This window comes from Erinaceus europaeus, chromosome 15, assembly GCF_950295315.1.
Source record: "Erinaceus europaeus chromosome 15, mEriEur2.1, whole genome shotgun sequence".
NCBI classification, from domain to species: domain Eukaryota; kingdom Metazoa; phylum Chordata; class Mammalia; order Eulipotyphla; family Erinaceidae; genus Erinaceus; species Erinaceus europaeus.
In genome coordinates this window covers 77,194,697-77,215,503 of record NC_080176.1, presented here as the reverse complement: position 1 = coordinate 77,215,503, position 20,807 = coordinate 77,194,697, and the positions used below count along the sequence as shown (strand labels likewise).

General features: G+C 41.1%; 1 protein-coding gene across 2 annotated transcripts in view; it reads left to right on the top strand.

Moving 5' to 3' along the window:
• PIGN (phosphatidylinositol glycan anchor biosynthesis class N) overlaps positions 1–20,807 on the top strand; it is a 127,905-nt gene that overhangs the window by 39,989 nt on the left and 67,109 nt on the right. For both annotated transcript variants that reach the window (XM_007524199.3, XM_060173963.1), the window contains exons 13-14: positions 9,492–9,570; positions 11,807–11,989. In XM_007524199.3, coding sequence (XP_007524261.1) covers positions 9,492–9,570; positions 11,807–11,989 — 262 coding nt within the window. The remainder of the gene's footprint in view (positions 1–9,491; positions 9,571–11,806; positions 11,990–20,807) is intronic.

Below are 20,807 nucleotides of genomic sequence, written 5' to 3'. Positions count from 1 at the left end.
AAGCAGGTCTGCAGGTGTCTAGCCTTTTCTGTCTTCCCCTCTTCTCTCGATTTTTCTCTGTCCTATCCAACAACGACAATAGCTATAACAACAATAACAATAATAACCACAACAAGGGTGACAAAGTGGGAAAAGCAGACTCTAGGAGTAGTGGATTCATAGTGCTGGCACCTAGCACCATCGATAACCCCGGAGCCATAAAAAAAAATTCACAAAGAGAATGGTGCCAACAGACCGTAAATCATTAAAAGTTGTGTCTCTGAGGGTCGGTTAGTGGCACACCAGCTGAGCACACACATAACTATACACCAGGACTTGGGTTGGAGCCCCACTCGCCACCCGCAATGGGGATGCTTCATGAGAGTGAAGCCGGTCTGCAAGTGCCTTTCTTTCTTTCTCCCTCTTTATCCCCCCCTCCCATTTCCCTCTGTACTATCAGAAAAAACAGAAAGGAAAAAACAGCTGCTGGAATAACTAAAGGAACTTTTAAAATAAAAGACTTTAAAATAGTTTATAAATATTTATTTATTCATTTGTTCTGGATAGAAATAGAGGGGGAGGGGAGATGGGGGAGAGAGGGAGAGAGAGAGAGAGAGAGAAAGAGGTGCCTGCAGCAGCAGTGCTTCCCCAGTTGTGAAGTGTCTCCCCTGCAGGTGTGGACTGGAAGCTTAAACATGGGTCCTGAAGCTTTGTGGTGCATGTACTCAGCCATGCACACCACCACCATCCTCCCCAAATAAGAATGCTAAGCTTCTATAACGTAATTTAGACTTGTTAACGTGTTCAGTAGATACATATGGCAATTGCAGATTCCCTCCTATTAATATTTAAAACATAGGTACACTTTAACTTTGATATCAAGATCTCTAAGAAATAAAGACATGAAATATTAGTTCTGACAAATACAACAAACATCAAGGAATTTAAACAAAACAAAAAAACTGGAATGAACTTCTATTCAGGGGTAGATATCATAATGGTAATACAAACAGACTGTTGTGTCTGAGGCTCCAAAGTCCCAGGTTCAATTCCCTGCAACACCATAAGCCAGAGGTGAACAGTGTTCTGGTAAACAAACAAAACAAAGAAACTTAAAAGCAAATAGACCTTGATGGTATGTCAAGGAATGACCAGAAGGTGGAGCTGTATGACTAGAGAAGTGTAAAGGTCTTCCTCAAAGTGGAAGAAAAACCTTTTTTTCTTATTTGAAAAATGTGTATTATAGAGGTTAAAGTAAAACAAGGAAAACCTTAATAGAAATATAATACTATGAAATAAGAAAAGAGATGAGATTGGGAAGGGTTTACTGTGTATTATCAACAGAAACCCAAACATTTGTTATTTAAAAATATCTCTGTAGGGGTTGGAGAGGTAGCTTAGCAGTAGATCACAGCATTTGCATGCAAGAGATGCCAGGTATGATCCCTGGCATCACCCAAAGAAATTACTATGATTTGAAAATGTGAATTTAAATCACCTGGTCTCTGGAACTCTATGTTGATGGAGGCCAGAACCCACAATGGAAAGCCTTTTATTTTTACTGTTGGTCAACCTGAGCTTGAGCAGGTGATGGGAAGGTGTATTAGTTTCCTAAAGCTGCCATGACAAGTTACTACAGTTAGCGCACAGAGTATGGAGCTCAAGGATCAAGGACCCCATTTCGAGGCCCCGGCTCCCTACCTAGAGGCGGGTCACTTCATGGACAGTGAAGCCCATCTGTAGATGTCTTTCTTTCTCTCTGCCTCTCTCTTTTTTTCCCTCTAGGGTTATTCCCTGCACTATGAATCCACTGCTCCTGGAGTTTATTTTTTCCCATTTTTGTTGCCCTTGTTGCTCTTCTTGTTGTTGTCATTGCTGTTGTTGTTGGATAGGACAGAGAGAAATCGAGAGAGGAGGAGAAGATGGAGAGGGGGAGAGAAAGACACCTGCAGACCTGCTTCACCCTGCAGGTGGGGAGCAGGGGGCTCAAACCAGGATCCTTACGTCAGTCCTTGTGCTTCACGTCCTGTGTGCTTAACCTGCTGCACTAACACCCAGCCCCCCTTCTTTCTGCCTCTCTATCTTTCCCTCTACTCTCAGTTTCTCCCTGTCCTATCGAAAAAAATGAAGAAAAAAAAATAGCCTCAGTAGCAATGGATCCATATAGTGCAGGAGCCCCAGCGATAACCCTGGAGGTAAAACAAAACAAAAACCAAAACAAACAAACAAAAAGCCAAGTTACTACGGTGTGGGCACCAAAGCATAACTAATTGTATTCTGTGACCAATTTTTTTTTTGTTTTTTTGTTGTGCACCAGCCACTGTTCAGTCCTGGTGGGACTCAAAGTCTGTAGGGGGTGATAGAAGGACTGCAGGAAACATTATGAGAACACAGTAAGGAATCATGCAATATTGCACCGTGAGCTCCTGAATGGCAGTATGCTTTTATTAGAACACTCTAGGAGCGTCAAACTCATAGATGAGAAATACGGATTTGCAGGCACTAGAGAAGGTAACCAGATAGCTCCAGTAAAGATGATGTTGGCAAGCAGGCAATTGTTACTATTGCCTCCGAGAGCCTGTGAGCTGGAGATGCGTTCCGTTCAGCATGTCCGACGTAGCTCATTCTCACTAACTGGACATTACTGACCAATACCATGGGCTGTGGTGACTGTCACAAGAGTGAGTGAGCAGGTAAGAATATAACAGCGGTTTGCTGGAACGTGTTGCAAGAGAGACTGGGTACTCCATGGGTAAGTGAAATTATGCGTGCCACTGTCCAAGCTGTGAATACTCTCTGGGAGCCAGTTTCAAGCTACCATCATGACTCTAGCAGAAGGGCCAGAAGGAAGCTGGGAGTTGGGGCAGCGAAAGAGAGTTTGGCTGGAGAGTTGCTAGAAAGTTCTCACTATTTTCAGATTGCCCTTTAAGAGTAACTATATGTAAGTGTGTATGTGTGTGATCTGCAGTGAGACATCTTTCCAAGCTTCTCTTTGATAATGTTTCTTTATGATGGCTTCTTTAAAGGCAACTAGAAGAAATTTGATAGTTTTTGCCATGTGCTTTATCATGTTAAGACTATTAAAGAGAGAGTGAGGCAGTAGTGCAGCATGTGAAGCACAAGGACCAGAGTAAGGATCCCAGTTTGAACCCCAGGCTCCCTACCTGCAGGGGAGTCACTTCACAGGTGGTGAAGCAGGTCTGCAGGTATCTATCGTTCTCTCTCCCTCTCTGTCTTCCCCTCCTCTCTCCATTTCTTTCTGTTCTATCTAACAATGACAACATCAATAACAACAACAATAATAACTACAACAATAAAATAACAAGGGCAACAAAGGGAATATATATATATATATTAAAGGAAGTGTATCATAGCAAGGATGGTAGGCCCAGGTGAGATAAAGAAATGTCACAGCCTCCTAGAATAATGGAGTTTCAAGAAAGTAGTGACCACTTTAAAGTTTTCATTAAAATATTTCACTGGCTTAAAAGTCACCTGGGTGTTATGAAAACAAAGGAGATTCTTTCCTTATGTCCTAAGCCAACTTTTTTTTTTTTACCTCTTTTGTCTCTTCCATTTATCTCGACTGCTCTCTGTGAGCTCCAGCTGCACCCTGGACTCATATTCTTCAGGCACTGTGAGCGCTCTCCTGAGGTGGCTCCTTTCCTTCCTATTATGATCTCTTATGGACTCATCTGTTCTAGGCTTCTTTGTTTAAATGTAAAACAGCCTTTGTGGCCCGGTGGTTTTAATTATGTTTCCAGTTCTGTGTTCTGATCACACAAGAGTTTCTTTGGAATTCTTCCTGGCTGACCTCCGGCAATTCATTTGCTTATACGTCACTTTACACAAAACAAATCTTACATCATAATGCCTTCAGTTGGCCTTAACATTAGCAGGTGCTGGTTAAGAAAGGATGAAAATAATTAGCTTCGTTCTCTCCCCAGCCTGAAATTTAGAAACTTTCCATTTTTATTCCAAGGGAAAATTTAACAATTATGTGTAGTGGCTTTATGTGTGTTCTCTTAAAATTTAGAATCACTCCTGTGGAGTTATGGAATGCTTATTAATGCTATTAAAATATCTAGATGCTAAATCTTCTGAATCAAGAATTACAAAGTTTATAAAGATATTTATATATATTAATAAGTTTTTAATGTGCTATTTCCTATCTTTTAAAATAATTTAAAATTTTTATCATGTCAAATAGGCATTTAAGGTCTTATTTATGGGAGTCGGGTGGTGGCACAGTGGGTTAAGCACAGGTAGCACAAAGTGCAAGGACCTGCATAAGGATCCTGGTTCGAGCCCCCGGCTCCCCACATGCAGGGGGACGTCACTTCACAGGCGGTGAAGCAGATCTGCAGGTGTCTATCTTTCTCTCCCCCTCTCTGTCTTCCCCTCCTCTCTCCATTTCTCTCTGTCCTATCCAACAACGACAACATCAGTAACAACAACAATACAACAAAGGCAACAAAAGGGAATAAATAAATAAATATTAAAATAATAAAGTCTTTACTTATTTATTTATTTTGTGTGTGATATAATAATGATTGATAAGATTATGGGATAAGATGGGTATAATTCCATACAATTCTCACCACCAGAGTTCTGTGACTCATCCCCTCTATTGGAAGTTTCCCTATTTTTATCCCTCTGGGAATATGGACCAAAGATTTTTTTTTCTCCAGGGTTATTGCTGGGCTTGGTGCCTGCACCATGAATCCACCACTCCTGGAGGCCATTTTCCCCCTTTTGTTGCCCTTGTTGTAGCCTCGTTGAGGTTATTATTATTACCATTGTTGATGTTGTTCATTGTTGGATAGGACAGAGAGAAATGGAGAGAGGAGGGGAAGACAGAGAGGGGGAGAGAAAAATAGACACCTGCAGACCTGCTTTACTGCCTGTGAAGCAACTCCTCTGCAGGTGGGGTGGGGAGCCGGGGGCTCGAACCAGGATCCTTACGCCGGTCCTTGCCCTTTGTGCCATGTGCGCTTAACCCACTGTGCCACCATCCAACCCCCGGACTAAAGATCTTTATGGTGTGCAGAAAGTGGGAGGTCTGGCTTCTTTAATTGCTTCTCTGCTGAACATGGGCTTTTGTTGGGAAATTGTGAGGATGTGGTTGAGCTTGGCAGGGTTTGACTTCAGGGGACATCCATCCTCTCGTCTTATCAAATTCCCTGCCTCACAAAACACCCTGCATTCCTGATACTATGGCCTGTTGCCTTATTATCTACATAATCATTGTTTTGCCTGAAAAATCCCCACCCATTCCATTCCTTTGATCTATCTTCTTTCTACCCTCAAGACCCTTCTTGCCTGCAGGGTATTATTAATCCTACCAGTTAAAACCCTTGCGACAGTTGCTAAGGAAGTTCCTACCTTTCCAGCTCCCTTTTGCCTTTCTCTGCCCCTTTCCTAATCATTTTCATTTCCAACTTGCCACTTCTGGTCTGCCCTTTAAAAGCCTTGGCTCTCTGATCAATAAAGAGTCAAATGGCCTCGCCACCCTGAGTCTGTTCCTGAGTCATCTCCCTTGTGTCACTGAGTGAGTAGCAGCTCAGGTTGTCTCCAGTCGAGTTCTATCCAACCCAGAGAGTATGCGCCCGGGAAGAGACACCCCCACGCTAGCCCGGCAGGCTTTGACAGGTCAATCCATACTCCCAGCTTGTTTCTATCTTTCCCTAGTGGGGTAGGACTCTGAGGAGGTGGAGTTCCAGGACAGATTGGTGAGGTCATCTGCCCAGAGAAGTCAGGTAGCATCTGCACTTTGGTGGCTGAAAAGCACTAAGATATAAAACAGAACAAATTGTTTAACAATCAGGAACCAAAAGGTGAGAATATAGCAGATCAGATGTGGGGTCTTTATGTTGGAAGAAACTAGGAAGTCTATTTTAGGTATATTGCAAGGGCCCTATGATTTTAGTAATTTTTGCCTGAGCCCTACAGCTAACATAGCAGGTGGGCTAACAGTGTTGTCTGGGAAGATGGTGTCAGAGTTGGGACTAGGACTAGGAAGCTGGATCAGGGCAGAGAATAGCTTCTAAATATGGGAAAGTATATAAATACCATTAATTGTAAAAAGCCTTTTATAAAAAAATTAGTGATTTAATAATGATTGACAAGATTGTGGGATTACAATTACATACACTTCCCACCACCAGAATTCTGTATCCCATCCTCTCCATTGGAAGTTCTCGTATTCTTTATCCATCTGGGAGTATGGACTCTAGATCTTTATATCCTAAATAAGAATTCATGGTACATGTGCATGTATGAGGCTCTGGGTATGATTGCTATCACCCACCCAAAATGACAATATGTACTATTTTGTCTCCTTTTAAAGCTATGCAACATTTTGATTCTATCAATTAAGATTTATTGAATCATTTTACATGTTCAGTGCTTTGCTAACTATCATTGTGGATATTAATGGAAATAATTAATGGCCCACATCAAGGTTTAAATTTACTTGAAGGGAAATAAATTGAACATTAGGCTACTCTAAAGTGCTAATGGTGTGAGGTGAGATTCGGATGAACCATAAAGGATGATGATGAATTTATCTGGGGGGGCCAGACAGTGGTGCACTCACATATCACCATGTGCAAGGATCCAAGTTCAAGCCCCCGCTCTGCACCTGCAGGGAAGATGCTTTGCAAGCAGTGAAGCAGGACTGCAGGTGTTTATCTTTCTCTCCCCTTCTCTACCTCTCCTTCCCTTCTTAATTTCTCTCTGTTCTGTCAAGTAATAATAATAAAAAAAAAAAAACAGAAAGGAAAACAGTTGATTTTGGAAACCATGAAGTATCTTTCTGAAGAAGAACTCAGGTGTGAATATAAGCTAGGCAATGTCTCGCCACTTTCTAGCCGAGGCTATACATTTGGGATGAGAAATAAAGCAAAGTGAAAAGTCACGGCCATCGGTCTTCCAGTAAATTTAGAATTGGTGAAGTCCACAGTCAGATGCCTGTATCATTTTGAGTTTACTAGAAGTTGCAGTTGGGATTTTAAGAAACTGATTGGAGTTCGTACAAAGCTTCAAAGGGTACAATGATGAGCTTTCTTGGGCAGCGTCATAAATTTTCTGAAGTCATAGTTTAAAAGTTATAGTAAAAGATGATGTGCTTTTTCCCTCCAGACAGTTGCAGATTTTCAAAGTTTATGACCCCACCCAGATCATTACCATTGCCTGAAAGGCTTACCTACCAGTGGCCATCTTAACTCTTCATGGGTTGCTGGGACCTAGTAGAAAGAAAATAATGATTTCAAAGTTTCTGCAGTATTAGCACTGTCTCTTGTGTGTGCTTTAGGATTCTACAGTTGTTAAACAATGACAGGGAAATAAATAATGGAAAGAGAAGTTAAGAGATGAGGGAACCAAATAAGTATAGAATAGTATAAGGATGGCAGAGGCCAGCCTGCGTGTTAGCTCATCTGAACACCCCTGCTTTGCCGCACATGTCACCCACGTTCTAGCCTGAGATAGCCCCACAGATCTGGGGCAACTTTCTGTGCTATGGTCTCTCTCTCTTTATCTGACTCTGAAAATGTTGAACTGGAATGGTGAAACCCTGGAAGTGACCATGAGAACTTTCACGGGGAGGTGACTTCTTGTGTTCAAGCACTGAGCTTACATGCCTGAGATTCCAGAGGCCTCATCATCACCAGCTCACAGCTGAGCAGTGCGCTGGCCTTTGCTTGCTTTCTTATAAAAATAAGTAAATCTTAAAAAAAAAAAAAGGTGACTGTGTTCAAGTTGTTGGTGCGGGCCTGCCTGCAGCTAGTTGGTAAGGTAAATTCTCAGGCCCTGTCTGCCTCTGGATTCTGAGTGCCATCATAGGTCTGCCTGGTTCTTTCTGATCTGTCAGGATGGGCGTTTGCTGTAGCAGTGTTTGCTGCCCCATCATTTATACTCACCTAGTCAGAATATCTTTGTTTGGACATAATGTTTCTTTAAAATGCTGCGTTATATAACTTTCCTAAGTGTGACCCGCTAGTTGAAAGTTTGAGTAAAGCAAACCAAGACTTAAACTATGAACAGTTTCCTAGTAGGGTTCAGATAACCAGAAATAACACCATTTAGTTCAAAGTTTTAAAAACATACTCTTTTTAAAAAATTTTTTAAATAATTTTTTCCCTTTTGTGACCCTTGTTGTTTTTTTGCTGTTGTTCTTGATGTCATCATTGCTAGATAGGACAGAGAGAAATGGAGAGAGGAGGGGAAGACAGAGAGGGGGAGAGAAGGATAGACACCTGCAGACCTGCTTCACTGCCTGTGAAGCGACGCCCCCTGCAGGTGGGGAGCGGGGGGGGGGGGGGGGGCTCAAACCGGGATCCTTGCAACTGTCGGTGCGCTTTGTGCCATGTACGCTTAACCTGCTGCGCCACCACCCAGCTCCCTAAAAACATATTCTTTTTTCCTAAGTTTTTTTTTGTTATCTTTATTTATTTATTGGATAGAGAAAGTCAGAAATTGAGAGAGAGGGGGGTGATAGAGAGAGAGAGATACCTGCAGCCCTGCTTTACCACTCATGAAGCTTCCCCCCTGCAGGTGGGGACTGGGGGCTCAAATCTGGGTCCTTGAGCACTGTAACATGTGCACTCAACCAGGTGTGCCACCACCCGGCTCCAAAACATATTCTTAATTTCCCCCATCCTTTTGTTTTCATAAGCAAAAAATATATATATATATAATTGAAATTAGTTGTATTATATATATATATTTTAATATTTATTTTATTTATTTATTCCCTTTTTGTTGCCCTTGTTGTTTTATTGTTGTAGTTATTATTGTTGTTGTCGTTGTTGGATAGGACAGAGAGAAATGGAGAGAGGAGGGGAAGACAGAGAGGAGGAGAGAAAGATAGACACCTGCAGACCTGCTTCACCGCCTGTGAAGCGACTCCCCTGCAGGTGAGGAGCCAGGGGGGTTCAAACCGGGATCCTTATACCGGTCCTTGTGCTTTGCGCCACCTGCGCTTAACCCGCTGTGCTACAGCCCGACTCCCGTATTATTATATTTTTAATTCTTATTCATTTATTTATTTTTACCAGAGCACTGTTCAGCTTTGGCTTATAGTGTGGTAGATTGACTCTGGGACCTCAGTGCCTCAGGCTTGACAGTCTTTTTGCATATGCATTATGCTATCTCCCCCACCTGAAGAAATATTTTTTTTCTTTTGCCTCCAGGGTTATCACTGTGACTTGGTGTCTACACTATAAATCCACTGTTTCTGGTGACCATATTCCCACTGTTGTTGTTGCAGTTGTTGGATAGGACAGAGAGAAATAGAGAGGAGGGGGAGACAGGGGAAGGAGTAGGTGGGGAGAAAGATAAGACACCTGCAGACCTGCTTCACCACTTGTGAAGCAAGCCCCCTGCAGATGGGGAGCCGGGGGCTTGACCGGGATCCTTTCTCTGGTCCCTGTACTTTGTACTATGTGTGCTTAACCCAGTGTGCCAGGCCCCTGAGACTTTTTCAACATAAGATTTCTTTTCTTTTCTAGGTTGCTTTCTGATTCCAAACAGCAGGATATTCTAAGACAAGCAAGATCTTACATAAAACAAAAGAAGTATGACGAAGCAGTAAGTATAAGGGCCTGCATGTAGAGTTGTCATCCTCTCGGGGATTGGGGGAGAGCTGGATACGGTGATGGACGGCGAAGTGGGCAGCCCTCCCAACGTAGCTGACTTTCCCATTAGCTGACTGAGGCATGGACTTTTCTTCTTTGCAGCTAGATTATACATTAACTTTCTCATGGTTAGCAGTGAAAGTGAGCAACTGTCATTTCCTTCTTCTTTCTTTTTAAAAATTATTTATTTATTATTGGATGGAGACAGAGAAGTTGAGAGGGGAGAGGGAGATAGAGAAGGGGAGAAATAGAAAGACACCTGTAGCTCTACTTTACCACTCATGAAGCTTTCCCCCTGTTCGTGGGGACCGGGGGCTTGAACCTGGGTCCTTGTGCACTGAACCGTGTGTGCTTAACCAAGTGTGCCACCATGTGGCACCTTTTCTTTTTCTTTTTAAGACTTAATTATTTATCTCATGGGAGAGAGAGACCCGAACATTGCTCTGGCATGTGCAGTGACAGAACATAGGAACTCATGCATGTCGGCCCTGTACTGGCCCCTCGCCAGCTCATCATCACCATGTTCTCTAATAAAGAATTGTACTCCTGGGGACAGGTGGTAGTGCAGCAGGTTAAATGCACATGGCATGAAGCACAGTGACCGTTGTAAGGATCCTGGTTTGAGCCCCTGGCTCCCTACCTGCAGGGGGGGTCGCCTCACAAGCAGTGAAGCAGGTCTGCAGGTGTCTATCTTTCTCTCCCCCTCTCTGTCTTCCCCTCCTCTCTTGATTTCTCTCTGTCCTATCCAACAACAATAATAACAACAAGGGCAACAAAAATGGAAAAAAATGGCCTCCAGAAGCAGTAGATTTTAGTGCAGGCACTAACACTGCAGTGCAACGATAACCCTGGAGGCAAAAAAAAAAAAATTGTAAAAATTGTATTCCTAGCTCCTGTTGCCCTACTTTCTCTTGATGCTTTTGAATATGACATAAAATAATAATAATGAAAGACTATGACATACAGTACATTTGGAATCATCTCCAGGCCAGCAAAATAGCTCACCTGCAAAATAGCTCACCTGCACAAGTGGTGAAGCAGGTCTGCAGGTGTCTGTCTTTCTCTCCCCCTCTCTGTCTTCCCCTCCTCTCTCCATTTCTCTCTGTCCTACCCAACAATGACAGCAATAAGAACAACAATAACAGTAACAACAACAACAACAAGAGTAAAGCAACAAGGACAACAAAAGGGAAAAAATAGCCTATTGTTATTGTTGTTGTTGTTCTTATGTTTTCCGTTTGCCTCCAGGGTTATCGCTGGGGCTCAGTGCCTGCACGCAAAAGGAAAAAATAAGAAACAACAACAACAATAACAATAGACACACACAGAAGTATATAATTGGAAGCCAGATGGTTCATATTGAAGAATTGGTGCTTCCTAACTCCACCCCATGATTTTTGTCCACTTATTTTCTGTTACATAGTTATATCGTTTTAAAATGTGTAAGTGGAACTATAGCTTTCTAATGTTTATTTTTTTATGATTTAACAATGGTAAGCTATTCTCTTTAAAATATTGAACTGTTTTAGCTTACTGTTATTATTTAATAATAGCACCGAGATTCTTTATTTGGGTAATCTGATATGAGACAGTGAAAATAACTGAGAGAAAGACGTAAACTAGATAGAGCATCACTCTGCCGCATGTGATGGCAGGGACTGAATCTGGGGCTTTATGCGCACAATATAGTATTTTCGCCACTGGCCCACAAAGATTTCTTTTATATATTTCATAAGGTAGATAGACAGACAACAGAGGGAGATAGAGAGGCCAGAGCAGCAGCCTGGCATATATGGTATAGAAGGTTTAACTCAGCACTCATGTTTACAAGTTCAAAGTTCTACTAGTGTTCCTCCTCATCACCAGTCTCTTTCTTTCATAATCTTCTGGTGATAATTTCCAGAAAACAAATCATTAAATTACTATGTATGTAATTTCATATACACACATGTATATCCATATATTAACCTTGTTGTCGACTTTTAAAAATCCATTTTACCCAGGAATCTTTCTTGTACTGATAAAAAGCTTCTTGAACAATTAAACCTATTCTGGACCTATCATCCACCTTTATCCTAATTTTTAATAATTTTCCTCCCTTTGGGACTTAGGTTTATTTATTCTTTCTTATATAGTCAGATGTAGTCTACTCTTTTGAAGTAACAAGTCATACTTTCCTTCCTTCGCAGATCTCCCTTTGCAAGGAGCTGATTCGTCTTGCACTGGAAGGACTGTCCTACTACCACACTTACGACAGATTCTTTTTGGGCATCACTGTTGTTCTTGGTTTTGTGGGATGGACATCTTATGCTTCTCTGTTGATCATCAAGTCTCATTCCAACCTCACCAGAGGTGGTAGTAACAAAATTAAGGTATGTTCTGAAAGTTTAATGCCGATCCCATGCCAGTATAAAACAAACCACTAGGACTAAGGAAAGAAATTGGAGTCAACATTGCTTCTTGGCTTTTTGGCTAAGATCAAGTGTAGAAATTGGAATCAAATCAAGAGTTTTGTAAAAGTTCATATAACATACAAATCACGCTAAGCTAACTTTATTTGCTTTTTTTTTCTTGCTAAGCCTCCTCCTCCTCCTCCTCCTCTTCCTCCTCCTCCTCCTCCTCCATTATCTGTTTCTTTCATTGGCTCAGGGGTGCAGCAATAAGAATGGTTCTGGACTAACTAGATCATGCTCTTTGTCTTGTGTGTGACCCGTGTTTAAGCCCAGCCCATACTGAACTGGCGGAAGCAGCGGTATGGTTTTTTCTTCTCTGTCTGCCCCCTTCTGTCTGTCTTCTTAAAGAGACATTTGTTTGTTAATGATAGAGAGAAGCAGAGCATCACTCTGACACATGTGATACTTGGGGTTGAATTTGGGATGTCATGCTTGTGAGTGCAGCACTGTAGCTGTGATGCCATCTCCTGGGTCACATCTTTTTTTTTTAAATTTTTTAAAAATATTTATTTTCCCTTTTGCTGACCTTGTTGTTGTTATTGATGTCATCCTTGTTGGATAGGACAAAGAGAAATGGAGAGAGGAGGGGAAGACAGAGAGGGGGAGAGGAAGACAGACACCTGCAGACCTGCTTCACCGCCTGTGAAGCGACTCCCCTGCAGGTGGGGAGCCGGGGGCTCGAACCGGTATCCTTACGCTGGTCCTTGTGCTTTGCGCCAACATCTTTTTTTTTTTAGACTTTTTTCCCCCTTTTATCTTTATTTATTTATTGAATAGAGGCTGCCAGAAACTGAAAGGGAAGGGGGTGATAGGAAGGGAGAGAGACAGAGATATCTGCAGCCCTGCTTTACCACTTGCAAAGCTTTCCCCTTACAGGTGGGGACCAGGGGCTTGAACCTGGGTCCTTGTGCACTGTAACATGTGTGCTCAACCAGGTGTGCCACCACCCAGGCCCCTGGGCCACATCTTTATCTGAAAACCTTAGCCCAGTGATGACAAAAACGAAAATAGTAATAGTCCTGAAACTTGCCAAGCCTACCATGTTAGCTGCATAGTTAACATAAACCTTAGCCCAGTGATGACAAAAACTAAAATAATAATAGTCCTGAAACTTACCAGGCCTACCATGTTAGCTGCATAGTTAACATAAACCTTAGCCCAGTGATGACAAAAACTAAAATAGTAATAGTCCTGAAACTTAACCAGGCCTACCATGTTAGCTGCATAGTTAACATCTCTTCTACCTTAGCTATATTAGTCTTCTGTCCTCTATATCATTCTCTAGCATATTATATTTCATATTTTTTTAATCTAAGTTTCTTATTTTACCTTTTATTTATTTTGGATAGAGACAGTAATTGAGAGGGAAGGGAAAATAGAGACAGAGAGAGAGGAAGAGAAAAGAAGAGAGAAAGAGAGATATCTGCAACACTGCTTCACTGCTTATAAAGCTTCCTTCTTGTAGGTGGGGACCAGGGGTTTTGAGCCCCGGTCCTTGCACATTGTAACGTGTGTGCTCAACCGGTGTGCTACTACCTGGCCCCGTGTTTTTATAATAACAGTGTGGGTGGGCAGAAAATGCTTGAAAGCAGTTTATTGAATTTTATCTGATAGTAAAAGTTCAGGAGCTAGAAGGTAATAACATCTCTTATTCAACACGTTCCTTTAAAAACATATATGTGATACATTTTTCCTCAAACTGTTCTTATCTTTCAACTTTATGAGGTTCCAGAATTTTTTTATTTATCTCCTCTTAAGAATGACTTCCAAAAAAAAAAAATGACTTCTTAGTTTATTGTACTTTGAATAGAAAAAAATAACTCTTTAATAATACTTCATGTTACTGAGAAGTTTTAACAGAATATGTGTGGTTTTGCTACATTAGAATAATTTGCTCTTTTCAAAGGTATTGCTAACTGCCACTACCAAGAAGCACATGCCACCTCCACCCCCTTTACTTCACCTTCTCTAATGAGTATTACTGTATCTTACTCTTCCATAAAGGAATGTTATCTGGATGGCATGTTATTATTAACAACATTCTGCAAACATTTCCACTGGTAACTTTTATAATTTTATATTTTATCTTTATGTAATGGAAGGAGGAGCAATAATGCTTATTCCCATCTTTTATAGTGCTTTAATGCACCTTAAATAATTCTCCCAAGTAATTTTCATTATTTGAAGGTATGTGAAAGTGGCTTGAATAGGAATAATTTCTTACTTGGTAGGGAAGAAAAGACAGAAATAATCATGTTTTAGTAATGGATCTACCTAGGTATTCAGCTGGGTTCTTGACATATACGTTTCTATTTTAAACTCGAAAGTACTGGAAGTAGAAATTGTAATTTTTCCTTGTTAAAGAAGAAACCAAAGCAGAGAGATTTTAAGGAAATTATAAAAGACCATTCAGCTAGCGGATAGAAAGCCTGTGATTTGAATACCAGCAAGTCTTTTGCCAGACATTGCTTTTTCATATATTTTACATCTTTTATTAAGAAATAAATCAATTTTGTTAATAGATTTCAAAATCAACATTTCCTTTGTATTCACTAGTCTAAAAATGCAGTCAATACTTGAGTATACAGTACAATTCTTTTGGCTTCATAGACTATACAAAGTTTATAAACTTCAGATTCTGCCTTCAAGGAGCTTAGAATTCCCTGAAGTAGGTGAGAGAGAAATACACATAACCTTGTTTTCAGATATTAATCACTATGCCTCACCACACTGTAAAAGACAGCTTTATTCTTTAATAACTTTAACGTATATTGTTTGGGTGTTTTACAAAGACTAACATTTTAAGTAAAGAAGAGCTTATTCTAATTCAGGCTAACTGGGAAAAGTAAGTCTTTAATTGTCAGAGTATAGAGTATGAGAATTGAAGCAAAGTGAATGACATAAACACGGACAAGCTGAAAGTCAGTTATGTCTTGTAATATTCACTGAGCTCCACTATTCCAGTTTTAGCCTGTGTGCTTTACTTGTGTGCTTCAGTTCAAATTGCTCCTCAAGTTGGTGGATATGATTCTCATAACATGTTTGGGGAATTTAGGCCCATAGAAATACATGTTCTTTTCAAAGACACATTACAGTGAAAGGACAAATCTAGTATTTTCTTTTTAAATATATTTGTATTAGTGTATTGGATAGAAATAGAGAAATCAAGAGGGGAGGGAGAGAGAACAAAAGATATCTGCAGCACTGCTTTACTGCTTGTGAAGCCTTCCCCTGCAAGTGGGAGCTGGGGGCTTGAACCTGGATCCTTGCACATTGTAACATGTATGCTCTACTGGGTGTGCCACCACCTGGCCCTTAGAATGAGAGAGAGAATCAGCGCATCACTCTGGCACATGCAATGGCCCAGGATAGAACTCAGGACCTCATGCTTCAGAGTTTAACCTCTGGTTTTTGTTTGTTTGCTTTTAATATATGTTTGTTTCAACAAGAGAGATACAGAGAGAGAGCTGAGCAGTTCTGGCTGGGAACTGAACCTAGGACCTCAGAGACTCAGACATGAAAGACTTTTGCATAACTATTATGCTGTCTCCCAAGCCCAAGACTGATATTTTCTAACTCTTGAATTAATGTTCTTTTTATATCATGTGACCTTCAAAATAAATCATTCGATTTGGATAGAACGTGGAAGGTGTATTTAAGGTACTAACAAGAAATAGTTCTAAAGATTAGGCCCAGGTAACCAGAGGCCTCTGGACTATAGCATTTAACTTTATTTGATGATGAGTTGGTTAAAATTAAACCAGAGACCCAGAACCATGGGACCTGTATATTAAGAGATTCAGTATAAAGCTTATATGGTTGAGGGGACCAGTTAAGTCCTGAATCCTAACAGGCCATCAGGAAGGGCACACTGGAATTTGCAGACAGGGGTTCTTCCAACCTTATGATCTGCTCTTCTAAAACCTTTTGCCTAGTAGACTCAGTCCTGCCTAGACTATAAAGGATAATCTCCCTGAGTTAAAGTCAACTGATTATGGACTTTAATCACATCTACAAAGTATGTTCACAGCCACACCTAGATTAGTGTTTGACTGTATAACTTCGCACTGTAGCCCAGTCACGTCAGCACGTAGAGCTGGCCATTACAGTTGAGCTTGTTAATAATAAGTTAACTCACTTGGTTCTATTCATAGAAGCATTCTGTTTCCTCTTCATCAAGGGTTGATAGTGTATCAAAGTGGCACCATTTAAATACTTAAGTAGAGATAAGTCTGTAGCCTTCACTGACAGAGCAGTTAGTTGATTAGACAGTTGCATGTTATGTTTGCAGAGTGTGTGTGTGTGTGTGTGTGTGTGTGTGTGTGTGTGTGTGTAGGGGGGTGTGGTAGAGTTTATTGTCAAGTGAACTATTTAGTGGCCTGAGAAGAGGTGCAGTGGAAAAAGCATTGGACTCTCAAGCATGAGGTCCCGAGTTTGATCCCCAGCAGCACATGTACCAGAACGATGTCTGGTTCTTTCTCTCTCCTCATATGCCTATCATTAATAAATAAATAAATAAAATATTCTTGTAATAAGTATTACAAGAATATTTTATTTATTTTTGGGTAGAGGCAGAGAGAAATTGAGAGGGAAGGGGAGACAGGTATATAGAGAGACCTGTAACACTGCATCTCCACTTGCAAAGCTTTCCCCTTGAAGGTGGTGACTGGGGGTTTGAACCCAGTTCCTTGAACATTGTAACATGTGCACTTAACTGGGCGTGCAACTGCCTGCCAATTAAATTCTTAAAGAGTGAGTGGAATGGCGCTGGTGGAGAAAAGAGAGACGATGCACAGACAGCATTAAGTGCTGAAGGAGTGAGGTCAGTTAGCCTAGCTTCTTGGAAAGGCTGCTGCCAGAATACATGGGGGGCAAGGGTGAGTGAAGTGAACTTGCCACCGGTACAACTATCCATGGATGAAGGAGGCAACACCTGTAGCCCAGCTAAGTGGCTTAGTCCAATTTGCAGGCAAATCCAATGGCAGCACTGGAATTTTCCCCCCATTTTTTCTTTGTGATTAATAGTGTGCTACAAGATTGTAAGATTACAGCATGTAGTTCCACCACCAGAGTTCTGTATTCCCACCCTCCCACCTCCCAAAGATAACCACTGTAGTTCTCCAATATCATCTTTTTTGATACATATTCCATGGAATATGTATCACATAAGTTCTTCTTAAAAATTTTTATTTATTTATTTATTATTTATTTATATTTTTAAATTACAGAATTACATGTCGACAGGGGTTTGAATCCACAACATTCCCACCACCAGAGTTCTGAATCTTCACTCTCCCTACTGCAATCCACCACAGTTCCCCTAAGATTGTAGACATGGGCCGACCATCTGTCCACGTTTATACAGTTGCCCATTCTTTTTCTGATTCAATCCTCACTTTCCCTCGAAACCACTCATGACATCAAAGCTGCCTCCATATGTCCCTCTCCTTTTCCTTCTCTCTCTCTCCGGGTGCTGATGGAGCTGGAGCGCAGAGTTCCCTTATCTTCATCCTATCACTTCTCCCCCGCTGGAATTATGGATCAAGGTGGTTTATGGGGAGCAGAAGGTAGGAGTTTTGGCTTCTGGAGCTGCTTCTCCACTAAGCATGGGCACTGACAGGTGGATTCATACCCTCAGCCTGTTTCTATCTTTCCCTAGTGGACCAGAGCACTGGAGATGTGAGGGTCCAGGACACACTGGTGAGATCATCTGCCCAGAGAAGTTGGGGTGGAGTCATGGTAGCATCTGCAGCCTGGTATCTGGAAGGTGGCATGACCTAAGTTGAGACAAGATGGATAATGAACAGAAAGTAGGAGCAGAGCAGATAAGATTAGGGATTTTAGAGTAGAAGAAAGCTAGGGAAACCATTTTAGGCATGTTCCTGGGGACATACAACTATAATAGTTTTGCTTGAGTTTGGCAACTAGCCTGAGGTTGGATGAGAATGTTGTCTGAGAGAATGGGGTCAGAGTGGAGCTCCAGGTTTGAAGAGTTGCGAGGTTGACTTCTCAGGCTGGTGTCTCAGGTTACAGTCCACAGTGGGATTTCAATAGCAGCATCATGCGGGGTGGCAGCACCAGTAGCGATTTGGTTAAAGTAGACAGGGTTGATATGGTGGTAAGGAATCATAGAAAAGGAATTTCAAGAAGTATGGGCATATCCTAGAGGTACCAGCACTAGGAGAAATGCAAGTCTTAAAGAAGATGCAAGGGGTTTCTTATAGTCTTACAGAAAGTTAAAACATCAATAATTAATTATTATAGCCAGGTTATTTGGTGGAGGATTTAAGTATCTGTGTTATTATTATACTTGACTTCACTATGATCTGAGCGCTTCTAGTGGTATACGAACCTCCTTGTATTTTAAATACTTAAAAGGTCCAAAGGTCTTGCCCTGTCTGGCCTAAAGCTGTAATTGATTTAGATGTTCGCAGAGCTTTATTTTCTGATGCATTTTTAGAGATCCATAAACAATCAATCCCCTTATCAGAGCATGATCATTTTGCAAATCTAAGATAAATATTAGCAAGAGCTAGCATTTGTGCTTAGGACTATAGTCTAGGCAGTTGGGGAACTTGAGATATTAAATCTATCCACCCCTCCCCCATGTTGTGTTGCTGTTGACAGGACTAAATAGTGATAAGACTAGATATCTTCCCTGCCCTCGAAAGTCTTTGCCTTCCCCCCACCCCCTTGGTAACCACAATAGTTTTCCCATTTTAAATATGGGTTGTGTTGTGTCAGGTTGTTTATTTTATATATGTGTGTTCAGTTCTCTGAATTCCACATATGAGTGAGACCATCCTATAGTTTTCCTTTACCTCCTTGCTTGTTTTACTAATGTTCTCAAGTTTAATCCATTTTATCCCAAAGGATGTAACATCATCTTTTTTATTGATGAGTAATTAGTCCATTGAGTATATGTCCCATAACTTTTTTAACCAATCATCTGTGGAGGGACATTTTGGTTGCTTCCAAATTTTTGCTATTGTAGATAATGTGGCTATGAACATTAGGATATTATCTCTTTGGGATAATGCCTAGGAGTGGGATTGCTGGGTCATACGTTATTTCCATCTGCATTTGCTTAAGGGTTCTCCATACTGTTCTATATAATAGTTGTACCATTTTGCATTCCCACCAGCAGTGTATTAGAGTTCCTTTCTCTCCACATCCTTTCCAGCATTTATCTTCTCCTGTTTTGTTGATGAAGGCCATTCTTACATGTGCGAGGTGGTATCTCAGTGTGGTTTTAATTTGTATGTCTCTAGTGATGAGTGAATTAGAGCATTTCTGCATATGTCTGTGGGCCGTGCGTATCTCTTCTTTGAAGAACTGTCTATGTGTGTCCTCTGCCTACTTTTTTTATTGGGTTGTTCTTTTTCTTTTTGTTGAGCCGAATGAGTTCTAAATAGATGTTTGATAATATCAAGTGTCTGTCTGAAGTATGATGTATGAATATGTTCTCCCATTTGCTGGGTTTCCTGTTTATCCATATGGAGTTTTCTTTTGATGTATAGAAGCTTTTTAATTTGATATGGTCCCACTTGTTCAGTCTTGCTTTTATTTCTTTTGCCCATGGGGTGAAGTCTCCAAATAAGTCTTTAGTGTTAATGCCATGGAATGTTTCACTGATATATTCTATGTATTTTATCCAGATCTTTGATCCATTTTGAGATTGTTTTGGTTTATGGTGTTAATCGACGGTCTAGTTTCATTTTTCTGTTTGAATTTTCCCTCCGTGCTGTTTAACTGCTTAGTGAGCTCTGTTTTAAGCTCTTTTTCCCACTTCGTAGCTTTTTACCAAATTCCAAAGAAAAATGCTCTTTCAACTCTTCCTTATATTCTTGTAAAGTTCTCATAAGATTTCTATCGTCTGTCTCTGATAGACTCTCTGTCTCAGAAATTTCTTGGATTTCGTCTGATTTACTTTTCTCTGTGTGATGTGACATGCTATTTAACTTTCTGCCTCTTTGCTTTCACATGCATGGTGAAAGTTATCTCGGCCAGCAGGTGGTGCTGTTGTGGTCTTTGCTTTCCACTTATTTGAATGTGCCATGGTGGGTGGGGCAGGGTTGTTTTGGGCTACCTTGTGGACTGAGTTTTGTCTTTGTCTTAAACTCAGACTGAAAAAAAAACAAGCGAGCAGAACCCAGAGTCAAAGACTGAGAGGTTTTTAAGCTCCAATTTCTTTTTTTCGGGGGAGCCTGCTAACTGTGTTATTGTCCAAAATGGTGCTGGTGGGTGCCTAGGGCCGTCAGCCCAGAGCTCTCGTTTCCACTGACCATGTCTTCCAACCAACTCCCATTTCCCCAACTGTGCATACTGACACCCACCTGAGTCTGGATTTTTTTCAGCTGTAGATTATGTGTCCAATTTTGGTCTCTTGTGTTTAATAGTTGTATCAGGGAGAGCAAAGATCTGATTGCAGCTATTCCATAAACCACACTTCCCAGAATTCCCCTCCCATAATTTTTTTTAAAAAAACATTTTTATTATTTTATTTATTGGATAGAGACAGCCAAAAATTGAGAAGATGAGGGGAGATAGAGAGGGAGAGAGACAGAGAGACACCTGCAGACCTGCTTCACAACTTGAAAAGCTTCCCCCCTGCAGGTGGGGACTGGGCTCCAGCCCAGGTCTTTGTACTCTGTAACATGTGCACTCAACCAGGTGCCCCACCACCCGACCCTATACCATAACTTCTTTACCCAGTCATTTGTTGACAGGCATTTAG